The sequence below is a fragment of the Cladophialophora immunda genome, assembly GCF_000835495.1.
Source record: "Cladophialophora immunda strain CBS 83496 unplaced genomic scaffold supercont1.6, whole genome shotgun sequence".
NCBI classification, from domain to species: Eukaryota; Fungi; Ascomycota; class Eurotiomycetes; order Chaetothyriales; family Herpotrichiellaceae; genus Cladophialophora; species Cladophialophora immunda.
The window spans coordinates 126,883-152,904 of record NW_015622546.1 but is presented as its reverse complement, the minus strand read 5'-3'; the positions used below and the strand labels follow the sequence as shown (position 1 = coordinate 152,904).

At 51.9% G+C, this 26,022-nt stretch overlaps 10 protein-coding genes across 12 annotated transcripts; 3 read left to right on the top strand and 7 right to left on the bottom strand.

Annotated features, from left to right (window-relative positions):
* Positions 1-60: 60 nt before the first annotated feature.
* Positions 61-1,128, bottom strand: PV07_09722 (uncharacterized protein; the record flags this gene model as incomplete). Its single annotated transcript, XM_016397007.1, has 1 exon — positions 61-1,128. The coding sequence occupies one exon, from the start codon at positions 1,126-1,128 to the stop codon at positions 61-63; it is 1,068 nt and encodes a 355-aa protein (XP_016244198.1).
* A 509-nt stretch (positions 1,129-1,637) lies between these two features.
* On the bottom strand, positions 1,638-3,859 carry PV07_09721 (uncharacterized protein). Its single transcript, XM_016397006.1, has 2 exons — positions 3,538-3,859; positions 1,638-3,436 (listed from the first exon to the last, which is right to left on the bottom strand). The coding sequence occupies exon 2, from the start codon at positions 3,074-3,076 to the stop codon at positions 1,997-1,999; it is 1,080 nt and encodes a 359-aa protein (XP_016244197.1). The 5' UTR covers positions 3,077-3,436; positions 3,538-3,859; the 3' UTR covers positions 1,638-1,996.
* A 139-nt stretch (positions 3,860-3,998) lies between these two features.
* On the top strand, positions 3,999-5,214 carry PV07_09720 (uncharacterized protein). Its single transcript, XM_016397005.1, has 3 exons — positions 3,999-4,079; positions 4,128-4,209; positions 4,260-5,214. Exons 1-3 carry the CDS (start codon positions 4,056-4,058, stop codon positions 4,523-4,525), a joined length of 372 nt encoding a protein of 123 aa, XP_016244196.1. The 5' UTR covers positions 3,999-4,055; the 3' UTR covers positions 4,526-5,214.
* A 558-nt stretch (positions 5,215-5,772) lies between these two features.
* Positions 5,773-10,062, top strand: PV07_09719 (uncharacterized protein). Its single transcript, XM_016397004.1, has 2 exons — positions 5,773-8,684; positions 8,741-10,062. Exons 1-2 carry the CDS (start codon positions 6,157-6,159, stop codon positions 9,642-9,644), a joined length of 3,432 nt encoding a protein of 1,143 aa, XP_016244195.1. The 5' UTR covers positions 5,773-6,156; the 3' UTR covers positions 9,645-10,062.
* Positions 10,063-10,285: 223 nt separating this feature from the next.
* PV07_09718 (uncharacterized protein) lies at positions 10,286-13,064 on the top strand. Its single transcript, XM_016397003.1, has 5 exons — positions 10,286-10,318; positions 10,366-10,545; positions 10,624-10,733; positions 10,801-11,970; positions 12,035-13,064. The coding sequence occupies exons 2-5, from the start codon at positions 10,509-10,511 to the stop codon at positions 12,413-12,415; spliced, it is 1,698 nt and encodes a 565-aa protein (XP_016244194.1). The 5' UTR covers positions 10,286-10,318; positions 10,366-10,508; the 3' UTR covers positions 12,416-13,064.
* Positions 12,917-15,272, bottom strand: PV07_09717. 2 transcript variants are annotated; one of them, XM_016397002.1, is made up of 8 exons: positions 14,951-15,272; positions 14,724-14,843; positions 14,539-14,598; positions 14,373-14,489; positions 14,291-14,322; positions 14,119-14,236; positions 13,868-14,064; positions 12,917-13,818 (listed from the first exon to the last, which is right to left on the bottom strand). In XM_016397002.1, the coding sequence occupies exons 2-8, from the start codon at positions 14,803-14,805 to the stop codon at positions 13,405-13,407; spliced, it is 1,020 nt and encodes a 339-aa protein (XP_016244193.1). In that variant the 5' UTR covers positions 14,806-14,843; positions 14,951-15,272; the 3' UTR covers positions 12,917-13,404. The 2 variants fall into 2 exon arrangements, with proteins under 2 accessions (XP_016244193.1, XP_016244192.1); XM_016397001.1 differs by having other exon boundaries at positions 14,724-15,272.
* A 190-nt stretch (positions 15,273-15,462) lies between these two features.
* Positions 15,463-19,641, bottom strand: PV07_09716 (Pro-apoptotic serine protease nma111). Its single transcript, XM_016397000.1, has 3 exons — positions 18,802-19,641; positions 16,240-18,738; positions 15,463-16,186 (listed from the first exon to the last, which is right to left on the bottom strand). The coding sequence occupies exons 1-3, from the start codon at positions 19,513-19,515 to the stop codon at positions 16,004-16,006; spliced, it is 3,396 nt and encodes a 1,131-aa protein (XP_016244191.1). The 5' UTR covers positions 19,516-19,641; the 3' UTR covers positions 15,463-16,003.
* Positions 19,642-19,874: 233 nt separating this feature from the next.
* Positions 19,875-21,938, bottom strand: PV07_09715 (uncharacterized protein). Its single transcript, XM_016396999.1, has 2 exons — positions 21,543-21,938; positions 19,875-21,449 (listed from the first exon to the last, which is right to left on the bottom strand). The coding sequence occupies exons 1-2, from the start codon at positions 21,826-21,828 to the stop codon at positions 20,611-20,613; spliced, it is 1,125 nt and encodes a 374-aa protein (XP_016244190.1). The 5' UTR covers positions 21,829-21,938; the 3' UTR covers positions 19,875-20,610.
* A 296-nt stretch (positions 21,939-22,234) lies between these two features.
* PV07_09714 lies at positions 22,235-23,758 on the bottom strand. 2 transcript variants are annotated; one of them, XM_016396997.1, is made up of 3 exons: positions 23,473-23,758; positions 23,145-23,420; positions 22,235-23,098 (listed from the first exon to the last, which is right to left on the bottom strand). In XM_016396997.1, the coding sequence occupies exons 1-3, from the start codon at positions 23,690-23,692 to the stop codon at positions 22,383-22,385; spliced, it is 1,212 nt and encodes a 403-aa protein (XP_016244188.1). In that variant the 5' UTR covers positions 23,693-23,758; the 3' UTR covers positions 22,235-22,382. The 2 variants fall into 2 exon arrangements, with proteins under 2 accessions (XP_016244188.1, XP_016244189.1); XM_016396998.1 differs by having other exon boundaries at positions 23,145-23,758.
* A 54-nt stretch (positions 23,759-23,812) lies between these two features.
* PV07_09713 (uncharacterized protein) lies at positions 23,813-25,501 on the bottom strand. Its single transcript, XM_016396996.1, has 3 exons — positions 24,923-25,501; positions 24,692-24,863; positions 23,813-24,636 (listed from the first exon to the last, which is right to left on the bottom strand). Exons 1-3 carry the CDS (start codon positions 25,355-25,357, stop codon positions 23,897-23,899), a joined length of 1,347 nt encoding a protein of 448 aa, XP_016244187.1. The 5' UTR covers positions 25,358-25,501; the 3' UTR covers positions 23,813-23,896.
* Between the last annotated feature and the right edge of the window lie 521 nt (positions 25,502-26,022).

The window sequence follows — 26,022 nt, the reverse complement described above, 5'->3', positions numbered from 1 at the left end:
CGTTTTATCGGCTTCGTATATGTTTTGCAATGTTGTCAGAATGTCAATCCTGCTTACATTTTATTTCTTCAACCACGCTTCCACCAATTCCTCATCCACAGCCTCAGTCCTTTTGCTCACAATCTCCCTATCCCAGTCCAGCCATTCTCCCGCCATTGTATTCCCAATCTTCGACCTCACAACACCAACGCTCAGATCGATAATATAGGGTCTGTCGAAACTCTGGTAGAATATTGTAGCCCCGCATACAGAGCAGAAACTTCGTATTACAGACTCCGAGGACTGGTAGTGTTTGAGTTTGTCGATTTGAACCGTCTCTTTGGTTTGGGGACCGAAGACGACCGGTTCGTTCTGCAGAGTAAAAAACTGGGATGGAGGAATGTACGCCCACGGCTGCAGCGTGAAGCCCAATGTGAGGCGGCAAGATCGACAACAGCAGAAGCGAGCGTAATATTTGCTGCGGTCCTTCTTGGGCACGTACCATCCTTCGCTGGTCGCAGTGTAAGGCGGTGGTGCGATTAAGAGTTGACATTCTCCGCAATGGCAAGAGACTTCCAGCATTCGACCTCTCTCGGGCGCCGAGGATGGTGGATCAAGCGATGTTCTCTGGAGTTGCAGAAGGTCCCTCTCTTCCAAGGGATCTTCATCCTTCACGTCTGGCTGGGTCCTATAGCATGGGACGTCCCGCCCGCTCAGTTTCGTGAGGAATGGCGCCATGCCACCGTCCTTCGTATCGTCAAGGTACCAGTGGCACATAACTTTTGTGATATTCCCTTGGCCATTCATCTGGCTCAGTCCCTCCTTGTCCTCCGTGCCTCTCTCTAGGATGCCGGCACAAGCCAACCACGTCCCGTCCGTTTCAGAACGAACAAAGACGTTGCATCCGCATTTCTGGCAGAAATAACGGGTAAACTTCTCAGAAGACTTGTACCCAGTCGTGCAAGCCAGTGATTGCTCACTGGGCGGGCCATTGAGTGCCAAATACCATGCGCCAAGTGACCCTGTGGTGTGTCGGCATACGTTGCAGTGGCACATAATGCGTTCATTTGGCATAGTTGGATCAGCTAGCAACGAAGAGGGCTCGTAAACGAGGCCGCAGTGGCATGTAAGACTCGACTGGGTGGACATTTTTGCTGACGACTATATGGATGAAGACCGAGAGTGGTTCGCGACACAACGAGGGTGTACGATATGCCGCAGGACTTGAGATTAACCTGAAGCAAGATAGCAAGCACTCATATCAAGGTGCCCATCGATCACCTTATATCTGGGTGCATTTCTCAGAGAATACTATTGATCACAGATAACCCGCCACGCAACAGTGTCTGTGGGCTTGCTTTTACGCCGTTGTAGAACGTAACCCTATTTGCCGATCGAGTGTCAAGGCCCCAGAGGCAGATGGGTTAGGTAAGGTCATTACTGGGAGCGATTGTGGGGCTTTTCAAGGTGGGAAACCGGTACAAGAGATCAGAAGCCAGCTACCAGGTCATATCTGGTCAGGTATCGTTGTTGATTGGAGGGAGCGTATGGTTTGGGCGTATAGATCGACCAAACAAGTTGTGACGATACGATGCGATCAGACATCAGACATACTACGTAGGTATTGGGCAAATTGACGACCTGTGACGACAGAAACATCAAGGTTGATTCTTTGTATTCTCTACCCAGTGCGCAATTTTGCCAATTGGCTCTAACATTACATGCACGACTGTGCTCTCCAGTGTGGTGGGTATCTGTCCCTCGATCAACGCCATGCTATGTCATGTTGGCACGCAAAATGCCCAGAGAAAAAGCATCAGAACAATATGATTGATCCATCAAGCACCATAGCCACCCATTCATCCCTGCCGCCGTCATAAGAACACCTGACTTTTGTGAGTGCCCGTTTAGGCACAGCCGCCCATGCAAAATCGACCGTCACCCAATTTGCTTATGCTGTGTGATTATCAATCCAACCGCCAAACATAGAGCTTTGAACCGGGCGTATTGAATGCTATCAAGCACCCGGAAGATTCTTCAGATCGCCGAACCCGCCGGCATTTCCTTGCTCACCCAACCAGCCAGGCTCAACCAAGGAGTCTTTTGCCTGAAGAAGATATCTGTAGGCGTGTTTGATAGTTGCATCGCTCACGCCGGCAACTTCGCTGATCTGTTTCGTGGACTTCCCGAACCCCAATAAGTGACTGGCAAAATAGGTGCATGCAGCTGCGTTGGACAACGGACTTCGCCCAGCCAATCCTTCGACGGTAGGTATCTTTTGTGCAAGCTCTCGAGCAATGGTCGACACTCGGAAAGGCAGTCCAACCATGTTGCAATACCGATCGCAAAGATCTGCGGCTTTGGTTGACTGCGTACTTTTGAAGCCCAGAAGATTCCGGTTCGCAATGCCGCCGCTCTCCTCAATAGCCTGAATATTTTCGTTGGATGATTTGGTTAGAAACTTCTCCAGGTTTTTATATGCTCGTCCGATCTCCTTCTTGGGAACCGACGTCAACCCGAAGATCTCACTGAAAGAACGAGGTGCCTGATGTTGACGGCACGCAATGAAGAGGCAGCCGGCCAAGATAACCTCTGTTTGCTTACCACGGAGGGCGTTCGCTTCGTAGACCCGCTTGAAGTACATTTTTGCGGTAGTCTTGATCGTAGCCGTGAGCTTGGCTTTTTCCCCCCAGGCCTCGATTTGGGCATAAGCGGTCTGCAGAGCCTTGTCGGCCTTGTTCTCCTGCTGCATTGCCTGTGCCTTTTTGAGCTTCCGTGTCTCCTTCGATACATTGGGACCGCCGCCGCCAATCATAGTACCAGCGTTGTTGGTAAGAAACAACTCATTGTCGGCTTCACCGACACGGTTGGGATCCTCGCCTTTGCCTTCATCAGAGTTGAAGGTTCGCCACTCGGACTCGTAGCTGACTAAACGTTCAGCGAGGACCATTCCACAGTTGGCACAGATGGTATCGGCGTTCTCTTCGATCAGATCAGGAGGGATCTGCTTGCAATCGGGACATACGAGATGTGTGTTGAGGTTTTCTCGCCATGCCGGTGCTTCAGGAGGCTGATTCTCGACGCCCGCAGTGGACATCTTGTTTGGTTTGGACCCGGATGATTTCTTTATCACACGTCCACCAATCTTCGCTTGCAGGCGTTGGGTTTGACGTCGCTTGATACCCTTGTAAGTCGTCCGGAGGTTGTGGTTATTCGCAAAGGTCTTGACGAACAGCGGGGAATACAGTTTGGCGGTAATCAAGGTAAAGGCCGGTGAGGCCGAATTATGTCCCAACAGGCTGTAAGGCTCCTTTCACTCAGCCTGCTGTTGTCACGCGCGTAATGTAGTGAAGGTGATCAGTGAAACCGATGAGACAGGACTTTTAATTTATTATTGGATTTGAATGAATGGATAGGTAGTGTAGACGCAGACGCGGAGGTCGAAGATCGTCGTACACTGGATAAGGCAGTTTGTCAGTCAGGTCATCAACAAGTGAATGAGACAACCCAAACGCTGAAGCCAAACGACGCGCTTGTCAACTATCTAAAGTGATGTACCTTTCTTGAGCGGGAGCCGAAGCCGTGTGCGAGCCGGGTACGGGAAGAAGTTATCGCAGTGTATTTGAGTACAGCGCAGGCGTTAACGAAATGAGGATCTGACTGTGACCGTTCAACCAGTGAAGGTCTCGTGAGTCAAGGAAAAGCCGTAGGTTTTTCTGAACACGAAAAGTCGTTGTCAGCGGATCGTTCAAAGTTGCGCAAGAACGTCAAAGATGCGTTCTGTGATGAAGCGACAGTGACAGAGGCAGGATTTTGACGGCTTCTGCGATATGTAGATGGCGGGATGGTGGAGAGAAGGTGATAGAAATCTCGAAGTGAGGCGCATGTTGGAAATCAGAAGGTAAGCCTGGTGAGCGGCTAGGTTCAAACACGTGACGGTGCAACGGACTGATCTAGTGCTTAGTCCAAATGCAGTTAGTCTACTTATTCTGCAGAAGCTACTCCTTCCATTGTGTCGACGAGAGCTTCTTTTACCCAGCCAGAGGAACTTGTTGTATCTTTGTCAAACCGCAGCAATGGCGCAGTCTCTCAGAGCCAGTGTAAGTATGTCATTCAACTGTATCTACTGCTGTTGACGAGTCATCTAGACACGTCTCTTTGCTCGGATGAGCTCTAGAACGCTGCCAGCTTCTCGCCGAAGCTTTGTAGCCGCCCCGGTCTCAAAGATGCGTCAGTTCATATTCCTCATTGCTTCAAGAAACCTACTCATGAAATCGCAGCGGACTTGATTCAAGATATGTACCTGAAAGAGTTACGAGCGTACAAGCCTCCACCACAGAAAGCCTCCGACGCCGAGGGACACGTTCAAAAATTCTCACCTCCTGCTGTGCCCAAGTCACCAGAAGAGACCAACCTGGCAAGTGAAATGAAGGAATACGAGGATCAGGTTGTGGAGATCGAAGGACAAGCTGCGGCAGGAGAGACACAACCCGAAGAGGACTTTTTCGAGGACATTGAAGAGGAGGATGAACCAGCACACCATTGATATCGGCGGGAAGAACTTAGATGAAATGGGTTGTACAATCAGTCAGAACATGACATAAAACATTTGGTGCTTCTCGGTTTTTCAAGGGAGTGATCAATTCAGTTCTCTTGCATTAACGGCTGCAGACACCACGCAGAATCCCTCCCGCCTTGTCCACCGCGTTTGCGCCAGAATTTCATTTCCAGAATCTTGAAAGTGAGCCCGAGCTTCGGAAGGATTCCCCAACGTGCAAAAACAGGTTGAGAAGGGAAATGGGCACTCTCCTTTGAGGACGATTTGTGCTATGCCAATCCTGTCTCCCGGCCTCTCAGACTGACTCCATCTCTGTTATGCTGCGTTGGGGCCTGATTGAGCAGCGAAACAAGGCCGTAACTGTGAAGAGGATACTTTCCAGCAGCTACCGAGGACGAGAATTTTGCCGTGATATGCCATGTCCACCATGCATTGCCAAGGTCCGCAGGGTGAATGATTGCCAGCATAGTATCCATATTCCTCTCATCCTCCGCTCCCAGCATTCAATCACATTCATGTCCGCCGGCCATGATCTGAGGAATCCATACTGTTGTACCCCACAAAATCTGACACTCCAGAGTCAAGACCACTCACAGAAGGTACCGGGTGCAGTAGCGGCCGGGAAAGACTGCCTGATATCTACGTAATCCTCCTCGGGGACGATAAGGTAGACCGATTGAACATCTGCAGTGTAAGCATTTCCGCAAGTGAGATGTTCACCAATAGGCAAGCGATATGGATGCCAAAAAAGGTGGAAATGTACGGAGTGCCCACGACACCCTCCCAGGCCCTCAAGTCCCAGGGGCACTCACGCTCTCCGTTACGGCGTGGTCCCTTCGGCCAGGATGGGATAAAGTCCGGACCTGATCAACGGTATCATGGATCTTCAGAGAGTGGATATGCATCAGACGGAAAAAGAAAAAGAGAACGTGTTCCGACGATGATGTGATAGGCACTATTGGCGTCAACCTGAATGATAACCCAGTTTTGCCGTGCTGTTTCTGGGCAGGCGCAGAGCAAGCGAAAACAGGCCACACAAGAGGCCGCCACAGTTGGCTAGAAGTCCAGGCCCCGTCGGGGGTTGATGACACCGACTGTCTCTCTTCAGGCTCCTCGGGTGACCATTCACAAGCGCCCGACGCCCTGAAGGCGCTCCACTGACTCTAATCCTCCACCTGCGACGTCCAAAACGTGCGCCCTGAGCCTGAAGGACTGGCACACTCTTGATTTCCACTGTTCGAACTGATACTGCTACTGCTCCTTGCTTGCTTCGTTGTCCATCCTTTGTATTTCAATCTGCTCATATTGTCCTTCGTTGATGTTCTTCCCACTCTTCTGATTCTTTGCCCTCGTTAAACTTCTTCAGCCTTCAAGTTCTTGTATATCGGAGACGAGCGACGTGCCTCTTCCTCTCCCTCCCAACCCCTTCAATTGCCTCCACCGATCCGCTTCTCCCCGGCTGGCTGAACCTGTTGTCCGTCTGGTCTCAGAACGATGCTCTCCCTCTGTTGGGTTGTACCTGATGGCGAGGAGTAGGAAGAAATTCACATCTCTTGCTTTGGCGTAACCGCAGCGACACGCGGGGCCTACAGTTGGTGCAGTTTTGGCACGCCGACATCATGGCCGTGGCTGCACATGTCGACGGGCAGATTCTACCCGCCCTCCCCATTCACGCTCTGAGTTCTCTACCAATTCACTCGGACACCACAATGTCTTCTCCGGAGTCCTTCCAACCTGATCCTCCCAGAGACTTCGTCCGCTCAGCCAGCTTCACCTACCTACCTGCGTTAGAAACCGCGCACTCCGACCCTTCCACAATCAAACGTACCTTCTCCGAACACGTCATTTCTCTCCCATCTGACCCCAAAGTCAAGGTCAATGATAGCATGCATTCAGCAAATCTGGAACTGTTCCGCCGAGTTTCTAGAAAAGCAAAGAGGAAAATGTTGGCCAGTGCTCGCTTCTCGCTGTCACCGGATGATGATGAGCCCCAGCCGCGCGAGCCAACTAACACCAATGGTGACAAGGACGGACAATCCAGAAGTCTCGGCCGCTCTGTCGCTGGGACGCTTCGGACCATCGCTCGGAAATCATGGGCCGCCTCCTCGTCAAGACCATCATCTCCCTCTCGCCAAGAAGCCAGTACTCCAGAGAGAAAGAGAAGTTGGTCACCCAGTAAGCGGAAGCTTGTCAATGCTGCAAACTCAGTTGCTGTCCCGGAACCGGTGGCGTCAAGTCCTCCGCTACGGTCGTCTCCCGAAGAGGACGAGTCCAAAATAGAGGATGCCATACAAACTCCAGGTATTGATAAACGTGGTACGGCCTCCTTGCCTGTTCAGAGGCCACTCTCCGTCATACAAATCAAGAACAAGAGCGACTCGAATCTCAAACGTATGTCAAGGAACTCTTCAGCAACTTCTCTGCGGAGTTTTGCGTCGAACGAAAGGTCTCAATCGAGGCTTTCGCTGAATAAGATCCCTCCTCTGCCCTCCTCCCTCTCCGCGGATCGCTTGGCAGCTCTCAACACTGAAGTTCCACGTAGAAAGGATCCCCTATGGACTGCCTTCAGAACGCTCGACGGCGAGTATAGCGGGTTTCAAGCAAAGACTAGCCTTCAGAAGGCCAAGGTACTTCGATTGACCCTGATCCCGTTTCTTGTCAAGTACGAGAACCATCCGTCCCATAAATCTCTCCGAGCCGAGGATCTGGATCGACGAGTCGTTATTCTCAACAAATGGTGGACCGGATTGTTGGAGATGCTTCACGGAGCAAATAACCAGTCGATTTCTGGGACGGACAGGCCTGCATTCCTAGAATCCGCTACCAGGATCATGGTCAGGCCAGAGTGGAGGATACCAGGCTTCGCTTCAATTCCAGGAGAAAGTCCCCAACGTCACTCGATACCCAAATCAAAGTCGACAAATTCTCTCGAATCAGAAGAGGCAGACTTTTTGGTCGATTCGGTCCACCAAAACGTGCGGAACGTCTTCGTCCAGAATCTACTCTCTCAAATGGAGTTTGTGACTGGTATCTTGTCCTTACGCACTGCTCCTCAAAGTTTGGTCACGTTTGCTGGAAAAGCATGCGCCTATGCGTTCTTCTTTTGTCCTGGCGTGGCGGATATGCTGGTTCGGTTGTGGTGTCTCCCATCGAGCGCCTTGAGACGCATATTCAGACAGCTCGGTGTCGAGAACGGAGAAAAGCTTGATTTAATCTCAAGTGCATTGGCAAGGAATTTCCCGCCACCAGTCCGCAGCCTCTGTGTAGGCTCTCAAGCTTCCTTTTCGCGCCGGCTTCAGCAACGAGGGCCAATTCCGCCGGGTTCGGAAATGATCAATTGGTTTCAACCATGGGTCGCGAGATGGTCTGGTCACAATAGTGACTTGTTCTTTGTCTTTACCAAGCAATACCACGTTCTGGTCTCCGAGTTCCTGACCGAAGAGATTTCGTTGAGAGACCGCGCCGCTATTCCTGGTCTGGTTCCGGTCTGTGCGCAAATGTTGCTTATCTTGGAGACGACGATCTACCGACAAGCCGGCCAACTTGGAGTCGAGAGCTATGCCCCTGGTACTGGATCTCATATGGACAACCCCGATGCCTTGGCTCCCCTGCCCATGACAATCGCGAATGCAACTCGCTCGATCGCTGAAAACCGCTTGATTATGTTGCTGAGAGATGTCATGGGTGACCTCGATCCTGAACATTCGCTTCTACGCACCCTCTTCTTGACCTCATTCGACAGTGTCACCAAGGCAGCCACTGTCAAAATTTCCCTGTACAATAACGACGCATGTTTTGTGATTTGTGATTTTATGGAGGAAGTCCTCCCCATCATGTTCCGTTACCACCAGACATACATTGATACCCCAGTGCTCGATTGGCCTTTCTGGCTGGACGTCTGCAAGCAGATGTTGCAGAGTCAAACCACCCTAACCCAGATTCGATCGATCGCATTCTTGTATAGTACTTGGTCCATTCTAATACATAATGAAGGACGGAAGCGCCAATTGGTTCTAGAGTGGCTGCTGGACAGGAACACATTCGAAAAGCTTTTTTGCCACTGGTCGCCCATGGTACGACACTACTTCTACCGCCTGCTCTGCTGGAGGGTTGCGCGATACGATGGGCAGGTGTCGGACCTGGATTTGTAAGTCGGGATCGATTTGGGCTACTTTCCTTGGGTCGTTACTAACCCCGGAGCAGGGAAATCTTGCAGACATTGGCAACGAGGTTGAATAAATGTTGGGCCAATTATCAATATCTCACTGCGGAAGCAGAGATGCGAGGGGTTGTGCCACCTTCATCAGCACCCTGTTTACCTGCACCTAGCCGCGTCCTCATCATCATCCGGACTGATAGCCAACCAATTATGACACCCTCAAAGACAAATTTCGAGAGATACCTGCCACCCTCAATCGTCACTCAGAGCTCGCCCTATCAGAACCATTCTTCAATTCTCAGCACAATCCCGGCGGCGGACGCACCGGCTCAAGGAAATAGGAAGCGATGGAGTCTGTTCCGTGGCCTCAATGTTTTTGGCACCCCAGGCAACAACCGGCCAGGAGAAGTCACACCGCCCGGCAGTCCTGAAGATCACAGTGTCACCCCTTCCGGTGATGCTCCCGGGCCGAACAGTGCCATCACTGCACCAAAGCGGCCGGCTACACCTCCCCATCAAGCATTTTCATTCAAGTTCTCCCTGGAATTCTTACAAGGCCGAACGAATTTAGAGAACAAGAACCGGATGTTGACGGCACCTCAGCTCCCGCCTAATGCGCAAAGCATTCTCACTGCGCGACGGAGCTCGGAGAGTTCAGGCAGCAGCGCTAGTAACAGCAGTGCTCGCGGCAGTGGCAGCAGTAGAGGAAGCGCGATGAGCAACGACGATCGAGCTCGGGCCCGAGCAGCAGAAGTGAAGCCTCTAAAGCCCAAGGAGCATGAAATGGGCACAGCACGATACAGCGGACGATCACTGGCGGAGTGGGCTCAGGTGCTGCACGAGTGTCGCAGCTTTTACAGCAGACGCAAGCAGGAAGGCGTTCCACGAGACAGTCTGGTTGAGACACCGACCATGGGAGTGGAGAATTTTCGCTTACCGAGTGGTTGATGGCTCAGGCGGAGGCTCACTTGGAGTCGTTGAGAGTTTTCGCTGCGTTTATTTCAAAAAAATGATTACGAGTGAAAAGAATTTGGTTCAGGGGTCATCAGCTGGACGGATGGACACATCTAGAGAGAGCTTGGGCGGGACATACTACTGGATATTGGCGGCGTCTTGGACATCCAGGTATGAACTAAGCAAATAACTTGGGGGATGGGTCGGCATAGGTTATGTCCTCGGTACAGACCCGGGATGGGGACTAGGCGCATATCCGGGCTTTCAGGTTGTGGATATACTCTCGTTGGATGAACACTGCACATTGATTTCTCTGGCAAAAAGCTCAGTGCTCAGTTGGACCTTGGATTTCTGCGCTTGTTCGAAGTAAAGGAGAAATCCTGCGAGCCAGCCACCGGTGCCTCACGTGCTCCAACCCTATTTCCCTCCAGCCTCTTCATGCCCCCCCCCCCGACCCCCACCTAGTCCGGTCCAACCCCCACCCTTCCACCCTTCCGGCTCCGGCTATGTCATGTTCTGTGCCTATTGGCTAGAGAGCTCGCAGGCTGTCGTTTCTCCGCACTTGGATAATAGCCGAGGATCTGCCTCGCAACCCTCCATGCCTCCGAGGCTGCGATGGCTTCGTGCTCGAGTCAGGTCAATGCCATGGACGAAAGGTTGGTGTAAATGTGAGAACTCTGTCTCCCACACTAATCGTTCACTCTGACTTGAACAGTTTCTCCAAATTGATCATCCATCTGCTTCTAGTTTTGCCAGTTTTGCGGTGGCCAGCCAGTCTTCCAAGTCCCTGCCACCCTACTACACTGATCTGCCCGATTCAATTGATAGAAGCTAAAGGGCCCTGCGAGGACAGTCAAGATGCCTATATTCAAGTCGTTGCAGCCGCCAATTCAGAGTTTGTCCATCCAGACCCTGCCATCTTTTCCACTACGTGGTTGACCCCGTGCTAACGGTCATGTCTTTCTGCACGCAGTGCCATGGCATCTACCTGTATGGACCTGGCTTTTCGATTCTGAATATAGCCCGATGCGACACAACAAGCCGGAAGACATCCAGGGCTTCACGAATGCCGTGACAAAAGAGGTAATGGGGCGAATTTCCTCCCACGGTGACATCCTACCACCACATGGGCTAATTTGTTCGTATACAGCACCTCAGCTATGTCGACCTTAAACAGCACACGACCCACCTCTCTACCGCCCTGGCAAAAAACTATGGTCTCCTGCAGGGCCAGACTGTTGCCCTCTTCTCCCCCAACACGGTATGGTACCCGTGTGCCATGTTTGGCGTTTTGCGCGCTGGAGGCGTTATAAGCGGTGCTTCCCCGGCATACAACATCGAAGAAATGACCTACGCCTTGAAGACCGCAGAGGCCAAGTTCCTATTTACGGTACCGAGCTCCATGGAGGTGGCGGCCGCGGCGGCCAAAAACGCAGGCATCCCGCAGAGCAGAGTATTCCTCCTGGAGGGGCAGATGGAGGGATTCACCACCATGAAGGACTTGCTTGAGATGGGCCGCTCACATGGAGAAGGAGGGCAGGTCGAACAGTTTCGCCTCCCACCGGGCAAGAAGAACAAGGACGTCTGTGGTTTCCTGTCCTTCAGCTCCGGCACGACAGGCCTGCCAAAGGCTGTTATGATCGCACACTCGAATGTGATCGCCCAGTGTCTCCAAATCCAACAGATCTCGCCAGCCACCCTACGACGTATTCTGGCCGTGTTGCCACTCTTCCACATCACGGGCCTTGTGCACCAAATGCACCTACCTATCCTCCTCAACGCCAACGTCTATATGTTGCCCTCATTCACCATGGATGGCATGCTGCAAACGGTCCAGGACTACAAACTCGAGGAAATGCTCCTTGTCCCGCCGATCCTCATCCGCCTGGTCCGCGATGAAAAGACCCTTGCAAAGTACGATCTCAGCTCTCTGCGCCGCTTCAGTTCGGGCGCCGCTCCCTTGAGCGCGGAGATTCTCGAGCTCCTCAAGAAACGCTTCCCGGGGACCGGCTTCAAGCAAGGCTACGGCATGACCGAGTCATGTTCGTGCATCACTGCCCACCCTCCAGAGAAGTACGACTATAAATACGCGTTCCGGGTAGGTACCATCGTGGCGTCCACGGAGGTGAAGATCGTCGACCCCGACACGGGACGGGAATGTGGGCTGAATGAACCGGGTGAGATATGGGCGCGAGGCCCGCAGGTGGTGATGGGCTATCTCAACAACCCGAAAGCCACCAGAGAGACGTTTGACAAGGACGGGTTCTTGCACACCGGCGACATTGGGAGCCTTGATGAAGAAGGGCTGATCACGATCACGGTAAGTCCCGCGCGAACTCCTTGACACTGTATGTCGTTCGATGTAAAGCTGACGGATGTCGCAGGATCGATTGAAGGAGATGATCAAAGTCAAGGGGATCGGTGTCGCCCCCGCCGAGCTCGAGGATCTTCTCCTCGGACACGACGACGTCGAGGATGTCGCCGTGCTCGGAATTGCGGATGACTACTCGGGCGAGCGGCCCAAAGCCTACATCGTGCTCAAACCCTCCAAGAGATCCGGCGACCTGCAAGCGACGGGCAAAAAGCTCATCAAATACGTCCAGGAGAAGAAGGTCCGGCACAAATGGGTCACCGAGATCGAGATTGTCGACGAGATCCCCAAGAGCCCGAGCGGCAAGATTCTCCGGAGAGTGTTACGCGACATGGCCAAGAGCGGGAAGAAAGGTGTCGTTGTCAAGGATGACAGAGAAAGAGCACGACTATAAGAAAGAAACACAAAACCCCAAAGACCCAAAGACCAAAACCATCAGAGTTTGCGAGAAAGGGGTCACAAAAGCAAACACATCCATCGCGCAGCTCAAGCAATTGCGGGAGAATCTGGAGTGTGGAAATCGAAAAGGCAAAGGCATTGCCATGGAGACGAGTGGGTGGAAGGATACACTACACCTTGGAACAGTTCAAGAGGTCGAGGTATGTTACAGAAAGGCTGAACCAGCCTTGCCAGTGGAAGGCCAACCACCCAGACATGAATCTCGAGGACGGCTCATGAACACAGCTCGCGCGAGCGATCTGGAATAAGATGGATTCGTCTGAGAGTAAGACCGAGATGTCCGATGTGGTGTCCGGTGCGCGTGCTTTGCGACTCTGGGCCAAGATCGTCCGTCTTTGTCGTCGAAGTCCAGTTGACGTTGTTAACGGATGCCCATGCTGACCGTGAGTTCTGCACACTGAGATTGAGGGACAGTTCTTCGGCGGAGAGGCTGAGACGAAGTCAAGTATCGTGCAGTGTACCGAGTATATATATCCTATCTAAACATCCATGTCTATATACGCATCAGGTAGATACTGTTTTCATGGTCGAGGCAAGACTGACGAAGTCGTGATCAATACGCATGCTATTCGGGATTGTCCAAATCATACTTGGAGTCTATCATACAGTACAAAAGAGTCTTGAAACGCCCGTCACCTTTGTTTCATCATCCTTGGCTTCCCCATGCTGGGCTGCTATGCTCATACAGCCCCTCCCAAAGAGCATCGCCGGAGGTCAGGCCAACGACCATCGACATTCGCCCTCCATAACCGTACCAAATTGTCAACTTAGGGGGAATTATTTGTTTGTGCTCATCGTCCGCTCGTTCCGCTTGTCATTGACATGAGGTTGTCATCTTTCAGTGTGCACTTTGATTTTGCTAACCAAACAAAATTGCTCGCAGCATTATGCAATACCGTCATGCTGTTGCAATCGGCCCACCCTTTAGGAGCTGATGGGTTCGGCGTCGCGGTGCAGAACACCGCCGGAAGTATCTGGGAGATCTGTCTTGGGCGCCGAGGGGAAATCACCCTCCTTGACTGGAGCTTTGCCGGTGGTAGGAGAAGGGATCCTCTGACGAGCACTTCCGACCATCTCCTGGGCCTTGGCAGCGTATGTGCCAGTGTATTGCTTCATTGTGTCGAGGCCCTTGCTGGTGTGTTGAGCAGTCAAGTCGCGGATCTGGGTCGTCTGTTGACCGATGACATTTCCGGCGTGTTCAAGTTGAGAGTCGATGAATTCCTTGTTCTCGATGTAGATCAAGGGACCCAGGAAGACGACACAGCTGGCAATCAAGGCCATGCCCCAGAATGGGACAATTTTGATGAGGTAGTAGGTCAAGAACGCAGTCAAGAACGCCTAGGATGGTCAGCCAGCGATCATATTTTCTTCCATCGAGCCCACTTACGGCGGCAGTCACTGGGACATTCTCGGCAAAGACAATGCGTTGAATCTCAATCACGAAGAAGTTGATGAGGTTCTCTAGGTCGTCGAGAGAAGCCTCAAGGGTCTCTTTGGGAATTTTGTAGTACCGTCGTGGTCGGAGCGAGCTGGCCAGACTAGAGCCCATCAACGCCTTGCTCGAAGCTTCGGCCAGCGTGACCACTGATTCCAAAGTTAGAGATTGTCCTCCAGTCTGCACGAATTTTTTGCACATACCACCAAGGGTCATCCAGGTAATCTTGATCACGTATCGAATGATAGGAAGATAGCGACAGGCAAAGATAAAGGCAACGACGGAGGCAAAGGTGATGCCGGTAGCTCGCTTGTTCTTCCACTGCAATAGCGGTCAGTCACACTTGCAACTTTGGAAGAGGATAGAAAGACTTACGCTCAACAAAGTGTAGAAAAAGGAATGGTAGTCTGCTCCAAAGTTAGAGAAAACAGTATTGCAGGGAAGGTCCTTGGCGTACGCGTCAAAGTGGTGTCATTGGCAGCTGTGTACGAAGGAGGTTGTCGAGAACTGGCCAGATCGCTGAATTCAGATTTGGTGGACGCAGCATGGCCCTTAACAGAGGTTGCCACGGGACCTGAGAGGGTATCAACAAGGGGCATCTTAAATAGGACCAGAGACCATACCATTAACGATGTTTTGGGTGATGGGATGTTCTGTCACGGTGTTGACGGCCGAGGCCGCGTCTAGAAACCCGTCAGTGGAAGAAGGGAGAGCATCGGTTCAAGTTAAAGCCTGGACATTGGGTGTTAGCTATATGGTTTCTCGTTTGACCAGCATGTGACGTAGAGCAGAAGCATGCGCACCTTACTGTTGACAAAGGCATCTTTCAAGGTCGGCTCACTGGTCCCATTGGTGGTAGGAGCAGGAGCAGAATCGTCGGCGGTAGACATGTCGGTGTGTGTAGGGAGTTCAGACGATCGGCCGTAGCCTTCAGCAGACATCTGTCAGGAAGGTGTGGGATGGAAGAAGTCGGAAGTAATGATTCAGGATTGCAAACTGAGGGTGCCGGTACCAGGAACAGGGACGTCAACTGACTTTTTGGGGATGGACAGGAGTAAGGGATAAGATCGGGACAATGGGAGGGATTGATGAGATGGAGGATTGATGAATCGAGGAAGAAAGCAGTTCGGAGCAGGCCAAAGGATGAATTTTGAAGAGGACGAGGTGTTCGTTTGTGAGAGTCGACAGGTTGATGTGTGGGACGTCAGTTGTGGTGATCTCTGGGAAAACCTGCGGGAGCTGCAGGCGGTTTCATTTTGATTGACGGAATCCCTGGCACCTGCATCACTGACGCCCGCCTGTTGGGTGGACGCGGCACCTGCACCACCTGCACCACCTGCACCACCCACTCGCTCTGACGCAACTGCCCTGGCACCTTTTCTCTTTGGGCCTGCCACTATTCGTCCCAGGCGGCCCTCGGAGGGTTTGGACGCGAATTCCTTGCTTTCTGGCTCTTTCCACTACCCTCGACGCAAGTGGTTACCAGTGGTCGAGGTGGTCGCGTGCTCTGCCCCTGTAGATACGCACATCAGTCCACTGCCTATCTACAGCAGACACAATACGTATTTCCCAACTATGCACATACCAAATACATAACCCATTGACACTCTGTCCTCGACACGGTATCCCGGAATTCCTTCTGCCTGAGTTTCTTGACAAGCTCCCTCTCATCTTCTGTCGCCTGTCGCTCCCAAGACACCCCTGACTTGGCCATTTAGGGTGGAAGCCTTTGGTTGATGCCAGCCGACCACCGAGGGTTTCAGCTTTTTTTGGCCCGACGATCCGATCACATAGTACAACTACGGAGTACGGGGGTTGAAGAATTGTGCAGCTTTTGACATGTGATAATCAAAGAGCTTGGCATCATTTTGTACACATAGCCTTCAGCCTTGCGTCGCATCAGGCTTGTCGAAGTGAATGCCCCCCTCGTTCAACGGTGCTCAACTCTTTCGCATCAGCCGATATTATGCTCTGTCTCTCTACAAGACTTGCGCTGGGATTGTTCTTCATGCCGTGGGGACAAGAATGATATCCCCAACCTTTTCATTCCCGACCTGCCGTTCTACGACGATTCTAGAGCCCTTCTCTCTAACATTCACTTCTATCCGGGCCTTCTTCTCCATCGCTTAAGCCGTCATCTTCCGCGCTCATTGAATCCGAGGTCATGGGAGCTCCATCTTCACCTTTCGTTTTGCGACCCCGCGAGCCGTAAGAGATCACTTTCCACCCGTTGGCTTTGGTAGGGTCTTTGACATACTCAGACATTGGGAACTATTCGGATTGTCAGTATCGACCAAGATTACTACTTCGTCGCAGTAACTTACATAGTGATCATTCTTTTTCATCGTCACCACCCACGGCACGTTGTCGAAGGTCATGGCTCTCAGCCGGAAGTAGGTGTTGTCGTCAATCTTGTTGACTTCCTTGACGAACGCATCCAAGTCGGGGGTCTTCACCCCATTAACATGGGTCACAAAATTGGTAGGTGCCAACCCGTATTGATAGGCTGGCGATCCTCGACTTCTCGCACTGACGTAGATTTCCGAGTGAAGTTTGCTGATCTGCTGTCTCACGGCATGGTGTGGTTTCTGCAGGACCGCTCCGCAGAAAATCACAGCCCGTGAAGTCTCCAGGTCTTCTGTAGGGACAGTCGGGACGCGAAGGCGAATCTCCTTGCCCTTTCGGACGACGAGCGCATCCAGCCATTCCTTGTCATACATGATGTCGAAATCGCTGACCCGGGTAATAAGTTGGTCATTCAGCGTTAAGATGATGTCCCCTTCTTGTAGTAATTGTCCATCACTGGGTCCGTTGGCTGGACCACAGTCCACTTTCCTGACAATAAATAGCTGATGTCGCGACGGATTGGCCTTAGCCACCTTCGAGATCCATTCTTCCGAGACTCCCATGATTCGACACTGCGACATCTGTACCACATAAGACTCCATGTTCAAAATCCGAAGCTTCGGTATAATACCAGACCGAATCTGGTCAATCACCGGCTTGATCATACTTGTAGCCAAGCCCAGATGGTATTCCGTGTCTCGATGGCTGCCTTGACTTCTCTCGCCCATGTAGGTGAGCCACAGAGCTTGCACTACGCCATCCGCGCTCATCAGCACGCCGGAGGCACACTGAGACGATAAACCCGTATCGATGGTGATGGCGTCGAGATTTACCGCACGATATCTGGGAGCTGCCGCATTGGCAGGGATTCCAACCGCCGTAATATCCGTGACCGTGGTCTTTGCGACGACAGCCCTATGGTTCTGGTTGAAACCCACAAAGATCGTGTCGGCGCCTTGCTTAATCATCTCGGTAGATAGCTTCGCGGTTTGCACAGGCGCATGCACCAACGAGGGGTCATATTGGATCACGGTATAGTTAGTCAACGGATGGAGGAAGACAACTTTCCCCTCGATTTGTATCGAATCGGCAACCGTCACAGTAATGTCACACAGGTCGTATGGAACTGTGGCTCGGGACACCACCACCAGACCTTTCTCGGCGTCGATCACCAACCCAAACCCCGTCCTTCGTGCTTGAGGGTATCCATCAATCTTGACGGGCATGTAACAGGTGATCTTGAGAAACGAACGGATGATTTCGGCAGCGGCAGGCAGATTGACACCGTCCAGCTGGATGAAATCTGCCGACTTTGGCACTTGTGGTACAGCGGGCAGGGCCTTCCCCAGGTCCTTGAAATCCCACAGACCTGTTTGGTCATTTCGCGCCGACAACCGCATCTTTGGGTGCCAATGCCGATCGATATGTACTATCGTGGTGGCCCGCGTATGAAGATCCCGAATATGTCGGTACGAAATGACGATCCGAGACCGGTCAGGAATGGTTTTCATGACCTCGATGAAGGTGTCGAGGTCGGGGGTAGGTTTCTGGTCCACTGTGTCAATTATCCACCCCGAAAGAGCACTATCCAACTTGAATGACCCAGCAGCTTCACACACATATAATCCTTTGCAGGCAATGGCGTATAATCGAGCCTGCTGATAGGACAGGTTGTGAAAGCTGCCGCCAGCCACAGTGACAAATCGGTCTGGGGTGATGGCATGAAGATCTCCGACCGCCAGTGTCACTTCGTGGTCCTCTCCACCACGCTGGAACAAGAGGTCCACCTTCCCACCCACACTGGAGTCGAGAATGGCATCAAGTTTGACAAAAGATGTCAACAACTCCCCATTGACCTTGATCAGAACATCCCCTTCCTGGATCTTGTTGTCTGCAGGTCCTTCAGGTAGTACAATCTCGGCGACAAGCATGCTGTTCTCCTTCGGATGGACTTTTCGGACTGCAGATTCCCAATTGGGCGTCAAACCCAACCGCCGACAGTCGTCAAAGGGTTTCAGCATCCACTGCGTCTGTATTGTTCCTCGGGTTATTGGCTCTCCTCGTTGAAGACACTGCAGCGCACGCAAGGGACGGTCAAGCGGGAGGAAGTAATCAGTGGCGGCGCCATCGATACGTCCACCTGCTTGTAGGGCAACCGCATGTCCACTTAGATTAACCACCGGACTGCCGGAGCTCCCCCCTGTGGCCGCAGCAGCAGCTTGGATATAGTTTGTGTTGAAATCACTATAGCCTTCGCCGTACTCGGGGGCATTGCGATCGAGTCGACTGATCACACCCGAGAGAATGCTGAGCTTCTCACCAGCGTCATTGCCAACCACTCTGATCTCCACACCCACTTTTGCAGACTCCGGCTGAAGTTTGAGTGCCTGGACGTTCATATATTTGATAGCTTTAGGGTCGAATTGTAGGATACCGAAATCGTGGACAGGGTCGCGATAGACAGGTTTCACGTCGCACTACATTATTGTCAGCAATCTGTCAGAATGCCAGGCACACGGCGCAGGCAGATGGTAACCCACTTCTTCATGGTTGTCAAACACGCAATAACCCCAGAACGGACCGGCGCAGACGACGTGGCGATTGGTCATGATGTAGCCATTTTCAGCGTCAACCACGAACCCGGTCGCTTGGGAAGAGAGGGACAGGTCGGTATCAAAAGAGCATGTTTGGCAGAAGTGAATGGACACCACACTCTTGATCACTCGTTCTATAGTAGCCTGCCATTCCGGAGAGTCACCCGCGGCAGGAACGGGGTTGATGATGGGGACCGAGTTCGAGTTGGCCTCGATATCGTATACGGAGCCGTTTTGGGGAGTGGCGTCACCGGGGGTAGGAACTCCATTCTCTGGCTTCAGCTGTTTCTTGGGCCTCTCCAGGGCTGAGGTCGGGCTTGTCCTTCTCTTGAGTCGAAGTTCGCCATTGGCAGACATAGTGGAAGCAGGAGAGGCAGAGAAAAAGCGTGAATGTGGTGAGGTTGCCAGAGGATTTTGAAGGCGGCTATGCACTAGGAATGTTGCAGATCGGAAGCATGCAGCGGTACGCCCCGGTGATAGTTTGTGGTGACTGGGCGGATTGTGTATGGATATGAAGGGTTGGCTGGAGGTCCTGAGACGACGGGCGCGTAGGAGGGTTGTGAAGCCGAAACTGGGGGAAAAGTTCGATGCAGAAGGATCACAAAATCGAATAGAAGTAGAAGATGCCCTGGAGAGGTTGGGGCAGATACTGGATATCATCCAGAGTAGAAACTAAAGTCCACAAAGGCTGAGCAGAGGCTCAGAAGCAACAAGTACTTGGACGTCGCTAGCAAGGCAATGCAAGGTTGGTCCAGGCCGTGACAAGGCTGAGTTGCGCTGAAAATGAGACCAGCCTTGAGGCCGAGTCAAATGCTGCAACTCCCCTCCGCCCTCATCTCTTGGCGGTCTGTGGCGGCGCTTTGGCTGCAGCTTTGAGGTTGTCTATGGTGCTAGGCTCATATGTGCTAGGTACTCTGAATTATTCGCTTAGATGTAAGAGTCGTTCACAAGGGAATTTGCTCGACGCTTAACACATACCATCACCATCCACACCGACAACATTAGGTATATTTGATATGGCGGCCACCTCGTCGTTGTTGAGCACTCTAGCCATGTCGGAGAGAGTGCCTCTATTCTCTGTCAAACTGTGCCCTTTGTGTCTGAAGTTCGCTCGCCGGCTCGCCAGGTTTAGATGTACCGAGAAGAGTAACTAATAACAGATTGTGCATCGTCATCATTAACATCCTCGAGATTTCAGCACTCCAAGGAGTCGAAACGAATCTAGGCCCTATGGCTATGACCGAACTTCCAAAATCATAATACTAGATTCAATCAGTAAATGGTCCTACATCTCGACCTCGTATAATCTACATAGCGACGTATTCCTCGCCCATCCTCTGCATGTCCTCAACGCCACAAGGATTTTCTTCTGGTATAGACCGAGAGATTCCTCAGGTGCTGCTGCGATCAATCTGCTGAAGTGTCGCTGAGACCTCAATATGTCTTCGACAGGCAGCTGAGTATTGGAATGTTGATGGATGGTGCAACATGGTGGTCAAACCCTCGAATGTATCCAGTTTGACAACACTGTGGTGCGACCGCCAGGCCACCACCGTTCTCCCATTTTATCCAGTTTTCCGAGGACCAAACTGTTATCCGTGAGACGCAGTCGGCAAGATCTACTCGACAGTTGTTCTTTCAGAAACGTGTACGTGGACGGGAGATCCGTTAGGCAAGCGGTTTTAGGGCGGAAGCACCTTCGTCGAACGTCACCTGAGACGTTAGCTAGTATCGTCTGCGTTGAACTACGCCCATTCAACCTTGCGCAGAAGTAAAGGGCGCTTGCGGTTTCGGACCTGCGTTCTGACTTTGCGCGGCCGCTTGCGCTATTGCTTTGTTGATCGCCGAATGACTTGCTTCCGGAAAAAGGGCATTCAGTTTTTTATATAGCTCATTGACTTGGGGCAAGTGAGGCGGAGGAATCATTATTGCTGGACCCAAGGGTAGGGCTCCATTGACCTTCTTTTTGGCATCCGCAATCGCGGCTAAGTAGGATAGGTTGGCCTGCAAACGTCGCATGCACTCTGCATACTCTTGTGATGGTGGCTTCGACTGAGGTGTTCCCCCCGCCGATTTTGGCGGCTCTCCTGGGCTGTTGGTAATGGCGTTGGTCGGATCTGTCGCTGAGGTGGGCGAAGTAGGCGACTGTTGTCCTTGAGTCGGTGTAGTTCCCGCCTTTCCCTGCGCCTGTAATGTTACAACCTCTTGCAGCAAATGGGTATTGATCTCCAATAGCACCGTAACTCGTGCCCGCTCCCTCGCAGCAGACTGTGCTGAGACCGCCGAACCAGCGCTTGTTGTTGTTGTTGTTTGTTGCAGTTGCTGTTGCGGCTGCTGCTGCTGCTGGTGCTGGGGAGCGGGACGCGCCACTTGTGTCGCATTGTGTATCTGGGCCTGATGAGCCAACGTGGAACTCGATTGCCCTTGAAGTGCCATATTTGATGCCATATTCATGTCCAGCGGCGGCATTGCAGATGTAGGCGGTAAAGACTGAGCAGAAGTGGTTACAGTCTGTAACTGGGTAGGAGTCGACGCTGGATTGGGTCCTTGGGTTACAGGGACGGGCACTGCAGTTTGCCCATTGGAGGGATTCCCTACTTGGTAGTGAGTACTCTGGCCAGTCCATGATCCGTCTTTACGAATGAAGTGATATCTGGGCGCATGATCGCAGAGAGATTCTGACTAACCTATGGACTGTGGGCTATAGCTTGATCGGCTCTCCGGCCGCGACGCCGTACTGATCTGGCCGAGATGTTGTTGATAGAGATGATGAGAGAGAGGCTGCTGCGCTTGATGAGGGTGGGATAAGGGCCGCTGCATCTGGTTTGGGATCATGCCCGGCTGAAATGGAGTCTGGGCATGGTCAAAGGGAGTTCCGGGAGGGATGGCGTAGCCGACATTGGGCTGAGGATTGCTGAAAGCGTATGGACCTGGGTTCTGGGAAGCATATACGGGTAAGGCGGGGTTGTTCATGGCTCTTCTGGATGTGCTAGCAGTCGTTTGATTGGGCCCATGAGCTAACTAATGAATTTCGTGAAGATGCGAAGCGTAGCGTAGCCTTGAAGCAAACGTGGGTTGATGCGGTGTGTGCGTTTTGAACTAAGGCAGGGTGGCGCTGCAGCGGGTAGCGGCTGGTCGCCGCCAACGACACCAAAAATCTCAAGCCGAAACAAGCTAAAAACCAGCGCCAGGCGTCACTCGGTCCGTGGCAAAGAGGGGCCTTGACAGGGATGAGGCACTGGAGCTCCAAAGGGAAAGGGACTGGTGACGGAAGGCTGACGCACGGTTGGCTAGATGGATGACCAAGTCTGCCAGTTGAGGTGTGGGTGGGCTTGCGTGGTGACGATTATTGAGGAAGGCGAGCGAGGTGAGAAGCGAGGGGAACATGCCCTCCGTAATCGTAGTAGCCACATGGGCTGCGATGCTCTGCCAGGTAGCCTTGCACATGATGCCCGTGGTAGGCTATTCCGGGGCGGTGGGAGAAATGCAGCTACCTTGAGCAGCCAAATTTGATGGGACAATGCTCTCTATTTGCCCCTTTTCTTCTTCACCTCTTCTATCCATTGAGGTGCCAATGACATAGGCACCACATAAATCCTAACCAGCCCATCCACCACTTCCGTCTTCCCGTTGGCAAGCGCCTCCAGCAAGGTCAACTTCTTGCCAACCTTCATCAGCCCGCCAGCAATGGTATCCATATAGCACTCTACCGTTGACAGTTTGTATTCATTCTTATTGTCCCACGGCAAGGGTAAAATGTAGCTCAGGTGATGGGTGATGGCATCTTTCTCGGCCCAGGCCTTGATCAGATCTGTCTGGTTATGCATCGGATAGAGTAACATCACCGGGAATTCCAACAGACTAGTGGGCGATAGAGGATCTGGCGATAATCGAATAGTCGCGTCTTCCAAGTTTGGAGGCTGTTTAGAACCACGGACGATAATCTTTCGCTCTTTCAGGGCCGCCTCTAACGCTTCCTTCTCCTGCTGTCTCCTCCTCAGCTCGGCCAAGCGCCGGCGGTCTTCTGCCTCTTTAACTTTCATTCTGCCTCTGATTTGGTCCAGCAATTTCTTCAAAGCTGTATTGTTCGGATCGAGCTTGAACCCGCGGGATGCCACATCCAACGCCTCGAGAACTTTGTCCAGGGCGAACAGGGCTGAGGCCGACCTGTAATGCGCTTTGATGTTTGAAGGGTTGATACGTAGTGCAGCAGCACTGTCTAGAATGGTCGACCGGTAGTTTTCTGAACCGTCAGCATACCATCCACTGCAAATTCCGGAGCACCCTACTCAGCTCTAGGTTGCAGCGAGCTCGGTTGAGGTGTAGCTGTTCGTTAAGTAGGACGCGGAGCTCCTCCTCTGCAGTCTGATCCTCAGCCTTGTCCCATTTATCCTCGTCCTGGTCTGCGAGGACTGTGATCCCTTTGGTGTAAAACTCTTTTGCGTCTTTCCATTTCTTCTCTGCGACCATTTCGTTGCCACGCTCTTTGAATCCCTGCGCCACTTCCGCCTTCGTGCCCTCGTGCTGCAGGGCTTTGATGGCCTCGAGCATTATATTCTCCCCATCTGCGCACCATTGCTCAGCCAACTGTCTGAGCAGCCGTAGGTTTGGGCGTACCGTCGTTAGTCGCTTCGTCAAGACTGTTCATGAAGAGCGGGGTTTTGCTCATGTCCTGCACAATCTCCTCGAAGCTTTTGGAGGACATCTGGTTTTGCGAGGGGCCAGAAGCTGAGATGTGCTGGTCGTACAACTCCTCGATTGAGGGTACATCTTTCGGCGCATGATTGAGATCGATTCGTTCATCGAAATCATCTGGAAGTTCTTCTATCCGCGACATGATCGTTCACGGGACAATAGGTCGCGGTCATAAAGGGAGTGAAAGAGATATGTCTACTCTGTTTTGAGTAGGCAGAAATATTGGTGCGGGGAAAACAAGATGGGATCTCGGAAATAAAAATCATTCTGCCAGCTCTCTAATACCGCTGTCTGAACCTAACAATTGCCTGAACCGACACAGAGATTTATATATGGTTACATATTCTCAATAACTCCTAGGCAGCTCCAGCACCTTTTCGCTCACAAAGTTGAGAATCATTTCTCGGCTGATTGGGGCGATCCTGGGGACAAAGATCTCCCTCATATATCTCTCGACATCATATTCCATGGCATATCCCATGCCACCGTGACTCATGACCGCCCTCTCACAAGCCTTGAATGCTGCCTCCGCCGCTAGGTATTTCGCACTGTTGCATGCGACGCCCACCGCGTGGGCGCTGATGGTGGGATCCGTTCTGCTTCGATCGTATAACCGAGCTGCATGATAAGCAGCTAACTTGGCGGCTTCCAGGTTCATGTAGGCGTCAGCCAACGGATGCGCAATGGCTTGGTTCTTCCCAATGGGTCTGCCAAAGACGACCCTCTCCCTGGCATACTGCGCGGCCTTTTCGACTGCTGCATAGCCAAGGCCGAGCGCTTCTCCAGCTAGGAGACATCTTTCAGCGTTCATTCCATGCAAGATTATCTTAAAGCCTTGACCCTCTTCTCCGACGAGAGTGTTCTCTGGCACCTCATAATGATCGAAGAAGACTTCATTGGCATCGACGGCCCTGCCGCCCATTTTCTTGATTCTTTTGAGCTCCAAGGCAGGGTTGGATCTGTCAATATCAATACAGAACATAGACAGCCCTTCGCTTGGCTTCTTCACGTTTTCCAAAGGTGTAGTTCGAGCTAGGAGAATCATCTTCGAAGCGACTTGTGCACACGTAATCCAAATCTTTTGTCCTGCAACCCGGCTGTAAGCATCCCTTCCAGTGGAAGAACATCTTGGGCTACTTACCAGTGATGATGTATTTGTCTCCTTTCCGTGTGGCGGTGGTCCTTAGCCTCAAAGTGTCTAACCCTGTGTTCGGTTCAGTCACACCGAAGCATACTCTCCATTTGCCACTGATGATGTTCGGTATCGTAGACTGCAGCTGTTCTTTATTTCCAAACTTGGCAAGTGGTTGCGTCTTTAGCCTTGTTAGCAAATCAATTCTCCCGACTCGTAAAAATAGGAGAATGAACTGACAGCGTAGACGTTACCATGGATGGACTGAGCCCCTGCCATGCCTGCACCAGATTGAGATATTGTCTGCATCATCATAGTCGCCTCTGAGATACCCAGTCCTGCGCCTCCAAATTCTTCGGGAAGCGCGATACCAAGCCACCCGTCAGCAGCCAACGCAGCATGCAGTTCCTTGGGATCGGTCTCAGTTTGATCATGCTGTTGCCAGTACTCGTTCGGAAATTGAGCGCAAATCTTCTGAATAGCCTCGCGCACCGTTAATTGCTCTTCAGTGAAACAGCTTGTCTCCATCATCCTGCATTTCCAAGTCACAGAAAAGTGCCTTTTTCCATGATTGAAAGTCGTTTGTTGCAATAACCGAGGTTGAGAGGAGATAGTTGACCATGACTTGAAGCTTAGCTGTCGCGATAGCCGATTGACGCATTGTCTTGTGGGCATGGTGACAGTTGGATGAGGTTCAGACGGCTTCAATTTTAGGGGTGCGAAGATGGTATCTGTAAAAACCGTCGTCGCTCCTTGAAAAGGACGGTGTGAAAGCAGTAAGTATATAGAAAGCAGGGACCGTTGGAGAAACTCCGAGATCGCTGTCTTCTCCAACTAGGCCAGGAGGCCTTGGTTTAAGAGGGCGAACCTAGCCAATCGCTATCGTCAGTCGGTGTCTCGAAAAGACCGGTCGTTGATTTCGAGACGGAGCATCTCGGAAATGGGGGCATGCTGTCAGCGCCAGTGATGGTAAAATACGTGAAATCTATTCCTTGACGAAAGAATAAACGTTCTGAAACCGAAGATTCGATATAATACCGAATTTACTTGGCCCCCAACGTACTAAAAAAGTACGCTATAATGCTAGCGCCTAGTAATTTATATGAGGAATGTGTTTCGTCTATAGCACTAAAATACACCTTAACTATCTCTATTTCTCTCATACAACGCGAGATTATCACGCTACAGGAATGCCACTTAACGCGTAAACTGTGCGCACTTGCACACCTGTAAATGCTTTACAACAGCATCGATTAAACAACGTCTACTGTCTCAAACTGCCTGTTCTCAACGATCTCTTGCCTTAGAATGCCTCGAGTCGCAGATCTCGCTACTCGTAA

Bases quoted from the DNA above. Each gene is read 5' to 3' on its own strand.
- PV07_09713 (XM_016396996.1), bottom strand. From the start codon at position 25,357: ATGCCCACAAGACAATGCGTCAATCGGCTATCGCGACAGCTAAGCTTC. The intron at 24,864-24,922 runs GTCAGTTCATTC...ACAAGGCTAAAG, and splicing joins TCCATGGTAACGTCTACGCT to ACGCAACCACTTGCCAAGTT. The intron at 24,637-24,691 runs GTAAGTAGCCCA...GCCGGGTTGCAG, and splicing joins AGACAAATACATCATCACTG to GACAAAAGATTTGGATTACG.
- PV07_09716 (XM_016397000.1), bottom strand. From the start codon at position 19,515: ATGATATCCAGTATCTGCCCCAACCTCTCCAGGGCATCTTCTACTTCT. The intron at 18,739-18,801 runs GTGGGTTACCAT...ACAATAATGTAG, and splicing joins TGTTTGACAACCATGAAGAA to TGCGACGTGAAACCTGTCTA. The intron at 16,187-16,239 runs GTAAGTTACTGC...CAATCCGAATAG, and splicing joins TGAAAAAGAATGATCACTAT to TTCCCAATGTCTGAGTATGT.
- PV07_09720 (XM_016397005.1), top strand. From the start codon at position 4,056: ATGGCGCAGTCTCTCAGAGCCAGT. The intron at 4,080-4,127 runs GTAAGTATGTCA...CGAGTCATCTAG, and splicing joins CGCAGTCTCTCAGAGCCAGT to ACACGTCTCTTTGCTCGGAT. The intron at 4,210-4,259 runs GTCAGTTCATAT...ATGAAATCGCAG, and splicing joins CGCCCCGGTCTCAAAGATGC to CGGACTTGATTCAAGATATG.
- PV07_09717 (XM_016397001.1), bottom strand. From the start codon at position 14,856: ATGTCTGCTGAAGGCTACGGCCGATCGTCTGAACTCCCTACACACACC. The intron at 14,490-14,538 runs GTATGGTCTCTG...ATACCCTCTCAG, and splicing joins CACCCAAAACATCGTTAATG to GTCCCGTGGCAACCTCTGTT. The intron at 14,323-14,372 runs GTACGCCAAGGA...ACTTTGGAGCAG, and splicing joins CAATGACACCACTTTGACGC to ACTACCATTCCTTTTTCTAC.
- PV07_09719 (XM_016397004.1), top strand. From the start codon at position 6,157: ATGGCCGTGGCTGCACATGTCGACGGGCAGATTCTACCCGCCCTCCCC. The intron at 8,685-8,740 runs GTAAGTCGGGAT...ACCCCGGAGCAG, and splicing joins CAGGTGTCGGACCTGGATTT to GGAAATCTTGCAGACATTGG.
- PV07_09721 (XM_016397006.1), bottom strand. From the start codon at position 3,076: ATGTCCACTGCGGGCGTCGAGAATCAGCCTCCTGAAGCACCGGCATGG.
- PV07_09718 (XM_016397003.1), top strand. From the start codon at position 10,509: ATGCCTATATTCAAGTCGTTGCAGCCGCCAATTCAGA. The intron at 10,546-10,623 runs GTTTGTCCATCC...TTCTGCACGCAG, and splicing joins GTTGCAGCCGCCAATTCAGA to TGCCATGGCATCTACCTGTA. The intron at 10,734-10,800 runs GTAATGGGGCGA...GTTCGTATACAG, and splicing joins CGAATGCCGTGACAAAAGAG to CACCTCAGCTATGTCGACCT.
- PV07_09714 (XM_016396997.1), bottom strand. From the start codon at position 23,692: ATGTCGCGGATAGAAGAACTTCCAGATGATTTCGATGAACGAATCGAT. The intron at 23,421-23,472 runs GTACGCCCAAAC...AATGGTGCGCAG, and splicing joins TGACGAAGCGACTAACGACG to ATGGGGAGAATATAATGCTC. The intron at 23,099-23,144 runs GTAGGGTGCTCC...CTGACGGTTCAG, and splicing joins TCGCTGCAACCTAGAGCTGA to AAAACTACCGGTCGACCATT.
- PV07_09715 (XM_016396999.1), bottom strand. From the start codon at position 21,828: ATGAACAACCCCGCCTTACCCGTATATGCTTCCCAGAACCCAGGTCCA. The intron at 21,450-21,542 runs GTTAGTCAGAAT...ACTACCAAGTAG, and splicing joins CTATAGCCCACAGTCCATAG to GGAATCCCTCCAATGGGCAA.